Source organism: Cryptomeria japonica, chromosome 2, assembly GCF_030272615.1.
Source record: "Cryptomeria japonica chromosome 2, Sugi_1.0, whole genome shotgun sequence".
NCBI lineage: Eukaryota > Viridiplantae > Streptophyta > Pinopsida > Cupressales > Cupressaceae > Cryptomeria > Cryptomeria japonica.
The window spans coordinates 99,123,928-99,136,849 of NC_081406.1; the positions used below are offsets into that span (position 1 = coordinate 99,123,928).

Sequence of the window (12,922 nt, forward strand, 5' to 3'; positions counted from 1 at the left end):
ATGATATTCAAAGAATCTTTATTTCTAATTTACAAAAAGACATTAGAGAAAAACTCCTGTTTTCTGAGTTTACTTCTTTCCAACAGTTGTGCGCAACTCTTCACAATTATCAACTGACTGTGAGTCAAATGGAACAATCACATCCTATGACTCCGAGTGATAAGGGTGATAGTAGTCAACAACCATTTGGGAAGTTTAAACCGAACAGAAAGTCCATTAAATTCAATGAAAACATCATCAACAACAATGTGAATGCAATATCAGGTGTGTCTCCTATTTCTAAGTTTTTCAAGAAAGAAAGAAAGTTTACTCCTTTGAATGAATCATTGCATAGTATTATGAATAAGTTATTGGAACAAAATGTGCTTACTCTTCCTCCTATAAGGCAAATTGATCCTGCAAAGATTAATTCACCCTATTTTGATAACAAAGCTTTTTGTCAATTTCATCGTCAACCTGGGCATGATACTGAAAAATGTTTTGCTTTAAAGGGGAAAATTCAAGATTTGATTGATAATAATACTATCTATGTTTCTGGTGTGAATGATAAAGGCAATACATCTGTAGCTCCTCCTAACCAAAATCTTCAGATTTTCACTGATCCATTACCTTCTCATACCTCTAATGCGATTGATACTACTGATTCCTCTATCTCACCTGATGATCTTGTGTCCATGACTCCGAATGTGATTAACTTTGTGGAGCAACAGAAAATCCCTAAAGAACCTTCCATCACATTTGATTCCAGTGAAACTATCAGGGCACTTGATGGTCCTTTATATATAGTTGCAAAAGTCAAGAATACACCTTGCCGTGGAGTGCTTATTGATCCTTCTTGTATGGTTAATGTCATTACTGAAGAATTTCTTTTTACTTTGCAATTGAATCAAGTTATCTATGACAAAACAGATGTGGTTGTGAAACTATTTGATGCATTTTCTTCTCCTGCAATTGGTTCTATTACATTACCTATTGAGGTCCGTAACAAATCCCTTGATGTGAACTTTGCTATTATCCCATCTTCCGAACAATTTCGTGTGAAGCTTGGCTATCCTTGGCTATCTTCCATCAAAGCTATTGCTTCTCCTATTCACAAGTGTTTGAAATTTCCCCATAATGGTGAAGTTGTTACTATCAATCATAGTCTCTTTAAACCAGCTGAAAGAACTTCTAGCATTCCTCTTGATTACTTTTGGCCTAAACAATTCCAATCTCTTCCTCCGCGAAGTGATCATCTTTTCAAATCTTATCAAAAGTGGAAAACAGATATGATCCTATCTCTAAGTGAACCTAGAACACCCAAACTTGACATTCCTATCATTCTTGAGAAGGAAGTTCTTCCTTTGAAAGATAAAACTAATGTCTTTCCTCAAGAAGATTCCCAACCCATCCCTATGGATGTGACTATGCCTATGATTAATAAACTTCCTAAAAGTAGACCTATCCCTCCTCGTCATGATGGACTTGGTCTCCTTCCAAAACCAAATATTCCTCCTTTATATGGAGCAGTTCCTCCTCCTTCCTCTTATGGAGAGAAGAGACCTTCCTCTTCTCCTATTGTTCAGCCTAAGAGACCACAACCTAAACACCCAAGTGATAAGGACGAGAACATTCCTCCTCCTCAATCTTCTCAACTTCCTACTAAGACTAGACGAAATCGTTCTGCACGTGAACGCCGGCGAAAGCGTCGTCTTAGAGCTCAAACTTTGCAATCCCCAAAAACACCTTCAACAAGCATTATTCCATTTTCTCCTCAGCCGGAAATTGAGCCAAAATCTCCTAAACATAAGATGCATGATGGTCTTGATCCTGTGTGAGTTAAAGATCCTATTTTTATAAATCTTGATGATGATATAGATGAAAATGTTATTCATGATGAAAATGCTACTTCTCCTGTTCATTCTGATAGTGAATATGAACTTGTTGATATTGATAACCATTTATCTAACGAATTTTCTAAAGCACTTATCCTAGCTCCTAGACAAGAACACCGTGGCTTGGGATATGAACATAGCCCTTGTTTGGATCTTGTGATAGCTCCATCTGCTGTGTTGGATGTTCCTCCTCTAGCGTGTTCCCTGCCTTCCCGAAACATTGATCAGCAAGATTGGGGGGTAGATGACGTGCTAGACTAGTTTCATTAGCATAGCAGATTCTCTCCTCCTCTCTTTCGTTACTTCTTATATGTGTTATTCTCATTCTTCTATTTGTTGTCCTTAGTGTTGTCTACTTGAGGACGATGCAAAACATTGAGATCTCTTTTGGTCTCTCTCATGTTGACTCAAAAGACACATGTGTTCCCTTCTTCTAGGTGACCTTCCTTGATTGGGGAATGAAGAACAATTATGCATACATACATATGATATACATGAATTATCATACAGCATACTGACCCCAAGGAAAGCAAAGTCACCTTGTGCTTTGTGTTTTGTGTCTATTATCCTTGGGCTTATCTCACACTTGGGGGCTAAATCCTTGCGATAACGTGCTCCTTTCCTTTCTCATTTCTTATATGTATCACTACCTTAAAGCAATCACCCCCGGTAAGGCGTGTGCGATCGCTTTAACGTAGGGGGGCATACATCCCGTCCATATCTTTTCAAGATACTTTGAAAATTTCTTGACAAATTTAGCTTTGCCTTGAAAATTTTTGATATCTTTCTTGCATGACTCATAGTGAGGGAACCTTACTACTGATAGTCATGGTTCTCCCTCGTGATCTTCCCTTTTACCTTGTCAATCGAAGTCGTAAGATCCTTAGTCTACTGGGGGCTTGGTGTATCTTGCCTCCTTGACGTGGTGAAAGTTTTTCAATGTTGTTTCCTTGTACTTTACCGGAAGTATGAGCGTACGCTTATACTCCCGCTAAAGTGGGGGCTAAATGTAGCGTCCTAAAATTGCGACACTTGCAATTTCGACCGCATTTGGGTCTTCACGATGGCGACGCAACACTAAACCTGAATGGAGACCCCGAAACTTGCTCATGACACCAAAAACTGCATTTTTCCAGCACCCTGGCCTGATCCTCCTTACACCCTGCTGTCCCGGGAGGTGGGACCAGAGCGCCCAGCGCCCTGGTCCCCCAGGACCATGGCGCCCAGCGCCCTGGTCCCTGGCCCTATTTTGGGCCCGGTCTCCTATGGGACTTCGGGCCTTTTTGTTTGCAAATTGGAAAATAACATTTCCTGGTGGGCCTAAGGTCGGGAAAATCAGTCTTTTAACCCTAATTGGCAAGTATATAAACTACATTTCCTCTCCCATTTGAGGGAGGAAGGACATATGTGTACAAGACGTGGAAACTCTATTCAAACATTCAAGCATTCAAGCATTCCTTCAAGCAATTGATCATTCTAAGTCTCCATTCAAGGCTAAGTGTTGCATTCAAGACAAGGATTCAACTATTGAAGAGGAGATCACTTACAACACATTACATGCTACAACATACAACATACAACAAACAACAACATCTATACCTTCGCATATAAGGATACAAACATCCTTACAACAAGGTATTAGTACTTGTTTTACATTACATTTACAGCATTTCTCATTTCTTGGTTAATTCCAAAACCGGGGTTTGACCTAAGGGCAAACCCCTAATCCCTAACCCCCCAATCATCTTCGCTTTTCTGTGTGTAGGTTGCAGGTACGCAGCTGAAATTGAAGATCTGGAATCCTTGTGCAGAGACGAACAGATCCCCCTTCGTTTCGTGGATTTTTCGGAGGACCGTGTGCACACCGGGCGCCATCGTCCCGTCAACTTTTGCTCAAATTTGCAGGACAGCGCCGTCTCGACATTTTACTGCTAATTCCAAGTCCGCAGCTTCATCCTATATCCCTAACTCAGTTTATAAGTGAATCTTTCTCACTTTCTATGCATTCCTAGTTCAATCTTTCCATCTACATTCTTTACAAAAGAGGGTATCCTTGCTATCACAACCCTTGAAACTCATATAGAATCCAATCTTGCATTGCGTGGGATTGGATCTTGTGGGTTTCAACCCCTCTTTTGAATGTAAAGTCCCTCCTAAGTGAAAACCATCAACCCTAGTGACTCTCCCTTCTCCCTCCTCGGAGTTGGGGAGGGGAGAACGACTAGGGTTCGATTTTTCCGCTTTACAGCAAGATCTAGCTCAATCTCAACTCTATCTCGCTAGGGGCAAATTCGTCTGATCAATGAATTGTGCTTCCCCTTCGTGAATCTTGATTTCACCTCGCTACTTTAACTTCACATTTCTTGACAAAGATATGCTCGCTAAGTGGGGGAAAATAATAATATCATAAATTGCATCCCGTGCAATTCCATGTCACATGAGCATATTCATTTCAAGCCGATTGGGAATATTCATCACTTGTTTATCCTTTTATCCACATTGATTGCCCCTTCAACTTGGAACTTGTCTTTTATTGAGCATGCTAACCAGCTGACCAAAGGACTCTAGCATGTTGCAGAGAAGTCTGCATGCCGCGCTTTCATCTCGTGAATTTGTCAATCTACAGGTGGTAATTTCAGCATTACACAGGTACGCCCATAAGAGTTTGTAACTCCTTTGTCCATGGCCACAGACATCGAGATTCCTTCTAGTGCCTATATATCATGTATTTTTGTAATTTGAAGGGGTTCTTGATAATTTTGGGGAAATACTTGAGCTCTTGGCATCCATTATCTTTACCATACACAAATTTTCCATCATTTGAAGACCACCATTGTTGCAGCTTCTTGGAGAACTCGTGGTGTTGTCTTCACAAGTGTTGGAGGAGATTTCATTCTCTTTCTTGGCTCATTGGTATATCTACAATCTCCCATTTTAGTTTATCCATTATCTTAATTATCCATCTCTTGTATTTATCATTGCATTTCCTATCGTTGCTACTATCTGGGTTGTCCATGGAGGTAGAAACACCAAAGCGGGGGTCCAACTAAGGTAGGCCTCTAAACACAACCCCCAACATTTTCCTTTCTTGTGTACATAGGTTTGTGATTGAACGACGAAACTCACTTAGCAGGAGGCTTCAATCATGGACCGGTTGTAAGTTTCTTTCGCTTCTTTCTATTTCTTTTCAACTTTTCATATTATGTCACTCATTTTATTTGTTAGAATATCATTAATTTGATCGTACAATCATGTCTACATCCTTTGTACGAATTATGTACTATGTTCATATAGGATGACAGTGTGTCGTACTAGTGTCCCAATTCTGTGCGCTCATCCTGAAGATAGAGACTTAATAAGGTTGTTTAAGAAATTTATTTATTGATCATTTATTTAATTTTATACTTAGCATCCCCTTGCTCACCTTTAGCGCCAATTTAAGTGAGGTAGAGCGAAGGTAGGTTTGTTCCTTAAGGTTCATCACCTTGGGGGTAGCAAATCTCATCCTCTAGACTTTTTGTGTGCAAGAAATAGGTGCAAGAGTTGTACACAGGAAATCCAAAAGATTTAAGAATGGTGAACAAGTTCGGTATTCAACGACAAAAAATTCAAAGGACCAAGGCGGATCTCTACAACATCGTCCTGAAACATGAGAGCAAACTTCTGAAAAATAGTTTCTAAACATCTTCTTTTGCCTAGATCTCAATTGATGGCTTCATGGTACATCTGTAGGTTAATGTTTCTATCATTTTACTTCAATTATTCATGCTTTTACCCTAATTTCACAATTACATTAAAAATTCAACTAAGAAATAGGGTAATCAATACAAACTATTTGAATCCAATCAGAATCTCAGACCTTTCCCCATTGGGATTGAGCCTAGATCTACTAGATTCAACCCTCTTTCAATGTGGTGGTGTTAATTGGGTTATTTAGTGGATTTACTTGTGTAGTGTTGTAAATTGTACACCCTTTCTAGGGTGGTACAATTTCACACTTAGGTTAGCACCCGCCTTAGTGTGTCTTGCATCTTGCATTTCTAATTTCTCTTTAAGCATTTAATTAATTAATTTAATTAAATCTAAAGTCATATTTCATCACTTTACATGTCATAAAATTGGGCCCTTTACCCTAAGTGTGCCGCTTTTTATTTTATTCCTCCAATAAATCATTTAATCATAAACCCTAATTATGTCCTATTTTGACCTTTAAGGCTCGATTTTGCATATCAAAACACCTCGAAATCAGTTGTAACTTTGGGATTCTCTCTAATATTATCATATCTAACAGCCATGAAAATTTGGTAAAACGTTGGTCAGACTATGGTGGGAGTGCACATGGTCCTCGACTTTTTTCCCGAAATTTTGGGCGCATAATTCTATGATATTATAATGCTTAACCCCAAAATACTAGCAGTAAATTCAATTCCTAGGTCGGCCTAAAGACGAAATTAAGTCAAAATTAAGATCTAGAGTTCCATACATAAGAGCTCTCTTTCTTCATTTGAAGGCATGGAAGATCTATATATCTAATCGAATTTAGGAAAAAGCTATTGGAGCAAGCATAAAGAGCCTTCTATGTAGTGAAAGAGAAGCCTATGTGGAGTCTTCAACAACATTCAACAACATCTCATCAAACATTTATCATCAATTAGGAGCCTTGAAGACATTGAAGAGTAATAGGAGATCTAGTGGCAATATCTCTCCCTTGGGGATTGGTATGATTTCATGTTATTTTCATGTCTTTGTATGAAATTCTTTACATCAATTTGCACATTAAAATTCATTCTTTAGATCATTTAGCATATTTGGTTTGAAGCATCATCATTTACATTCACATTTACATTTAGGATTTACTCTCATGCGTAGGGTAGCTCTAGTTTCTTTCATTTTAGGATCTTGCATACACACAAGGTTCTAGCACACATTTTCAGTACATTATCGGCTATTTGTGGAGGTGGAAATCACCAAAACAGGGGTTTGACTAAGGTAAAACCCTATATAGCCACTCAAACCTTCCCTTTTCAGTTGCAGGTGTAGGAACAGGTACCCGAAGGCAGTGACAGATCAGGAAAAGGCATCAGAACCACCCAAGAATCTCAAATTTGCATAAAATTGTCAAGGACAGGGGCATGGCGCCCTGGTCCTGCACAGGACAGAGGGGTGGCGTCCTGGTCCCCCTTAAAATTAGACATTTTCAACAAGTTTCAGCTTCAGAACCTTCAAATTTCATCTTTCCAGTTACAACTCTCTGTCATATTCTCAAGGACAGTGGTGTGGCACCCTAGTCCTAGCTAGTTTGGCTCAGTTTGTAGCATCAGGTACACATGCAAAATGTTCCCCCTTTCATTCTTTCAGTATCTCAGTTTTAGATCTGCAAGTTTGTGTAATTTCAAGTTCATTTGTGCTTCATTATTTATCTCCTAGTCTAGATGATCATTCAAACCCTAGTTTTTCTCATCATTTGCAAAAAGAGGAATAGAAACCCTAAGAGGTAATCCTTGGCTCTCTCTTTCTCACAATAAGTATCCAAAGTGATCTAGCTCCCTAGGCTCTTTCGTATTCCAATGTGTTGACAAAAGTGGGATTAGGTCCTAGTCACCCGACCTCACTTTTCCCGCCTCCACAACTTGGTGAAACCCTAATTCCCAATTTTCCTCCATTACACCAATCTACCCTTACCTTTCCATAGACCAAGGAAGGTACATGTCTTACTTACGCTTCACCATTATTTAAAACCACCAAAGATAAAATGAAGATGGGTAGAGTAGGAGGCAATGCTACCTTAGATGATAATAGGAGTCATGTGAATTCTAAGGTATCATTAATTCATAAGGAATTAGATATTAAATAAGATGATATCATAGAATTTACATGACTACTAATATCAAGTTGTAGTTACCCAATGTCATTGACCTACTTAATAGTCACCCTCATCTTTTATAAAGGAGAATCAAAGATAGTTTTTGGATTTATTGGATATTTTATGAAAAACTATTTTTTTATGAATATCACACAAGAAGAAGAACATCTCCATGATCTCGAATGCCAAATATTTTTAGAGAGAAATGATATTTCCACAAAATGATGAAAGAAAATATAGGAAAAGATTATAATGGTGTGCCAACCATGCAATAAGTTTTGTTTTGTAAATTGGGAGAGGGGTTGAACCCTTATGTAACAGCCAACAACATGTGGAACAGAGGGATCTCACGAGAAGTAAGATGACCAAACATTAAAAAGGCTGACACTTTTTTTTAAGACGAGACTTTTGATCAGAGCAATGAACCAAAGGAGTACTATTAAATTATATCAAATAGAACATGTAGGTTTTTCATAGGATCTTTAAACCTAAGACCTATTTCTCATTGGACAAGAAAGAAACGTAGCCAAGGATAGAGAATTTTGGGTTTTGAAAGGGACCCCTCAACCTTCTATGCTTGAGAACACATTGAACTACAGAAAGAGCAATTAATGAATGACCCAAAACAAAAAGAAACATTAGGTTTTGAAACTTAGAACCCTGAAACATTTTATGAGTGAAATCACTACATACAACCATGTTCATAGGAATGGAAAGGGGTAGAAAGAAGTCTGAAAACCTCTGGGAATTATCTTCTAGAAGCACAGCAATAAGGTTCACCTCCATAGGCCCACTGTCCATGGAACAATATTCTTGAAAGACCCAAATTGACAAATTCCACCTCTGAAGCACCACTATGCATGAATAGGAGAGGAAAGGAAAGGAGCCCTTATTATTGCAATCCACCTTAATAGTAATAAAATCAATAAAGGAACCAACAATATTTCCCAAACAATATGGAAATAAACCTCTACAAAACCAACCTCAATAGGGCTTTCAAAGAGAGCAGAGCTAACATCACTGCCATTACCCATGCCCAAAAGGAAATAACCAGCGAAGATAAATCTCATGGAGGAGGAAATAAACACCCACTAGACCCTAGGGACCTCAACAAAAAGCCACAAAGACAAACAAATTCTAGGTAGAGAACAACAAAGAGGTAGAGAACAACAAAGAGCACTAAGTCCACCACAAAAGAGGAAATTGATCTCCCACTAAGCATAAACTAACACCAGCATCCACAGCCTCCTCCAAAGCACGCACCACCAAGCTCTGCCCCAAGAATACATAAAGCATAGGAATTCCCAAAAAAATAGAGCATTCTGAGCCACAACACAATAAACCTCTCGGAAAGGAGAAGAACAAGGGAGAAACCTATGGTGAGAAACAACAGGCACAAAACGGTGGACAGAAAAAAAAATCCCTTAACTTTACCAAGGCTCGAGGCAGGTGAAGACCTAAAAGTGGTAGTAGGAAGCGTAGAGACCTCCAACAAACCTAGAATAGGGCTCAATGTATTAAGAGACTTGGCCCAAAGCTACAAAGCCAAGAGGAATAGGTAAAAATCGATAGCCCACCAAGCGCAACCATCCCAAACAGAAGGGGTGAAGGATGGGTCAAAAGCCAGAACATTGTATCAAGGATGGACGCACAAGAAACAACCCATAGCAGGGTAGAAACAAAGGCCAGACTAGATCCAACAAGAGTAGATCCCACCATTGAAGCCCCACAAAGAAATAGGGCCAAAATCGGTCGTCTAAAGCCATCAGCATCATCCTCTCCATCGCCATCTCCCTCATCCACCTCCTCTACAACTTCTAATCCTCCCAAAACCCTAGCAATGCACTTTCCACTCCGCTCAACTCTTTTCCACTTGAAGAAAAGTCCAAAGCATGCAGTAAGTACCCTCTTCATCCTATAATCATACAAATAGTATATATTTACAAACTATTTGAATGACATTTGCATGATACTTTGAGTTAAAGCACAACCTTCACCATTGTTAAAATTTTATTTAGTTTGGCATACTATAATTAGATTGCATAAATGCCTAGATAATATTTGTGCATATCTTAAAAAAAACTTTTAAGCAATATTTCTATTGTGCTAAATTAAATAAGGATGTTATTGATCTTGAAGATCATTTTTTTAATTGTTAGTAATCAGATTTGTCTTTTTGAAATAATGGTGAGAATGACCCTTCATGCCCAGAATGAAAGACAAATAAGAAACTGACAGTTGGAGAAATTGCTTATTGGATTAGCAATTTTTCTCTAAATTTTATATTCCATGAGTGGCTACTATAGTAAGATAGTTTCTTGTCATGGCAAAAACATTGTAATCCAATCAATTCAAAGCATCTAAAGAATCACAATACTTTCACTCTTTATTAAAGGCCAACTACAATCCTAAAACTAAGGCTTCAAATTCCATAGTGTCGTTGCTTCATGATAAACAAAGTTTGAATGCACCCAAATGAATTTTTCTACATGGATCTATGCGTTAAATCCCTACTCCACCACTTTGCTCCAATTTGGATCCATCAAATATAAGAATCCAAATATAATTTTTATTTGATTTCAATTCTTCACATTATGTGGATAACTTTTTCTCATTTCGTTCTTTGGTTTCTAAAGTGTACACTCCCAACTTAGGTTCAACAAACACGATTTCATTTAGTTTGTTTTATTATATTATAAGTTTCTTCATGTGCGGTTCCCATTCAATTCTAATTTGTTTTGGGAGTTCTCTCCAACACAATCAAATGTGAAAAGATCAATGATCATATATTCATTTACTGTCTTGGACCAATCACAACTCTATAACATGCCATAAGCATCTAATGCAAATTGATTACTTGAATTTCTAAAAAATAGTTAGATGTGTGGGTTTAATGCAAGCTACATATGGATGTCATTAATCCCCCTAAATAGATTCACCTCTATTTAATCAATAAGCTTAAACAACACGCTCTAAGCTTTTATATGTTTAGGTGGCCCATCTGAAATCGTAGTAATAATTAAATCCAATTAGAGAAGTTAGTGTATGGACCATCTAATTATAGTATGCACAACCTTGAATTTAGACTTTATTGATATAAGATCTAGTCTTTGGTAAAGTAAACGTAACAAAGTAAACGTAACATGATATTTCTAGATGCACCCAAGTCAACAAGAAAGTTTAAAAATTCTTCCTAAAAATTCTATTGTTGTAAGAATGGAGGAGTACCCAAGAAAATGTATACCGAAGAAAATACCTTCAAAATAACACAACATAAGATTAAACGTCAAACAACGTATGCAGACAATAAATGGCACATCTTCCATTCTTTATTTCTATCAAAGGATCTGCCGTTTCTTCGTCAACATCGTTTTCTTTTTATAGCTTTTAGGCTTGGATTTTGGAGGGGAAAATTGCAGGAAGAGTTGAATACATCAACAACAGACATGCCGACGTTGGGTACTCTGGAGGTGCTTCTTGTCAAAGCCCAAGGCCTTCATAATACCGAGTTTTTCTGTAAATTCATCCTCATTACAAATTTTAGTTTCTCTGTTTTAAATTTTATTAGATCTCTGTTTCTCAGTTGTAGTTTGATCCATTCCTTATAGACAGACCTTGTACTTCTAATATAAATTATGGGATTTTCCTGAGCCAAGCAACTGAGATGGTTTTAGTGGATTTTTTTGGGAAAAACTTAATGATCTCAATCTTTCATTTGTTTTTTATCTGCAGCCAAGATGGACCCTTACGCCCTCCTAAAATGCCAAACCCAGGAGCACAAGAGCAAAGTTGCATCCAGTTAGTATATTATTCTATCTATCTCTTTCTTTTTTTAAGTGTGGGGTATTTTCATGTCCAATGTCCCTAGTCTCTTTGTGGTGAGTTAAGGCAAGACTAGTTTCTAAGAGCGACAAAAATTATCCATAAGAAAATAAATTGAAATAATAAATTGACCCTCAAGATGTTGTAGACCTAAACTGAATGCCTTAGTCCAACTATGTCATCCCCCTGCTCATTCTATATCTATGTTTTATTTAAGAGCAATTCATCTTGATTTCTTAAGGGGTTGACATATGGCAAATATGTTGCAGATCAAGGCAGCAATCCAGAATGGAATGAGAAGTTTGTATTTAAGCTGTCAGAAGGGGCTTCTGATCTGATTATCAGAATAATGGACAAGGATAGATTTAGCGCTGATGATTTCATTGGAGAAGCAAAGTGAGTGAGAGATCTGTTCCAAATTGCACAGTTTTCTTGTAATATGATTTGTTTTGAAAGACAGCCTAGTAAATCTTTTTGTTTGCACAGAATTTCATTGAAGGCAGTATTGATGGAAGGAAGCATACCTCCTACACCTTATAGTGTGGTTCTCCTTGATAAGACATACTGTGGGCAGATCAAAGTGGGTCTCACCTTCACTCCCAAGGCAAGTCACAATATTCTTTAGAAATGGTTCCTAGAAACAACTTTGATATTGGTTTTCTTAATCATGGATATTATAGTTTGGCCTGAAATAAAAGACATTAATATGTCTGTTATAATAGGCGACCCAGATCTTTAAAGCATAATTTTGTTGGGCATTCTTCACTTTTGAAAATGATCAATGGAGGACATGATTGGTATATGTGTTGCAGGAAGATTGTTATGAAGAAAGGGAGATGGAGGGAGGCTGGAGAGAAGGAGCTCTATAACTGATTAGAGTTAATTCAATAATCCAGATTCCAAACTTATACATCGGTGAAGATTAGTCTTCTTATTTTATGCTTCTGTTGTGGATTTCCTCAAAGCTTTGAGAGGTTGAATTGGAAGTGAAGGGTCATTAAGTAATATATGTTGTGCTTTGAAATTTGGACATTTGACTCATATTTGTCATCAAAATACAGTCTAAGTTATAGAAAAGGAAATATAAAAATATGATGTGTAATGTAAATGAAACATTAAAATGCATAGTAAAGTGGCCTTCTGCTTTTCAAATCATACATATTTATATGAAAATTTATTAATGCTTAAAAACAATGTTATAATGTTTCTAAAGTAAATTTATATTGATAATTAAGCACATTTCTATAAAGTAGATATCACTTTTTTTATATATTAAGTTATATAAATTAATTAATGTAAGTGATAAAATTAATTTAGATAATAAAGTTTTGGATAAAAAATATTGAAAATTGGAAAATCAAAT

At 37.3% G+C, this 12,922-nt stretch overlaps 1 protein-coding gene across 1 annotated transcript; it reads left to right on the forward strand.

The window, feature by feature from the left end:
* Positions 1-11,064: 11,064 nt before the first annotated feature.
* LOC131035184 (elicitor-responsive protein 3) lies at positions 11,065-12,554 on the forward strand. Its single transcript, XM_057966832.2, has 5 exons — positions 11,065-11,253; positions 11,470-11,535; positions 11,829-11,955; positions 12,046-12,167; positions 12,376-12,554. Exons 1-5 carry the CDS (start codon positions 11,184-11,186, stop codon positions 12,426-12,428), a joined length of 438 nt encoding a protein of 145 aa, XP_057822815.1. The 5' UTR covers positions 11,065-11,183; the 3' UTR covers positions 12,429-12,554.
* Positions 12,555-12,922: the final 368 nt, after the last annotated feature.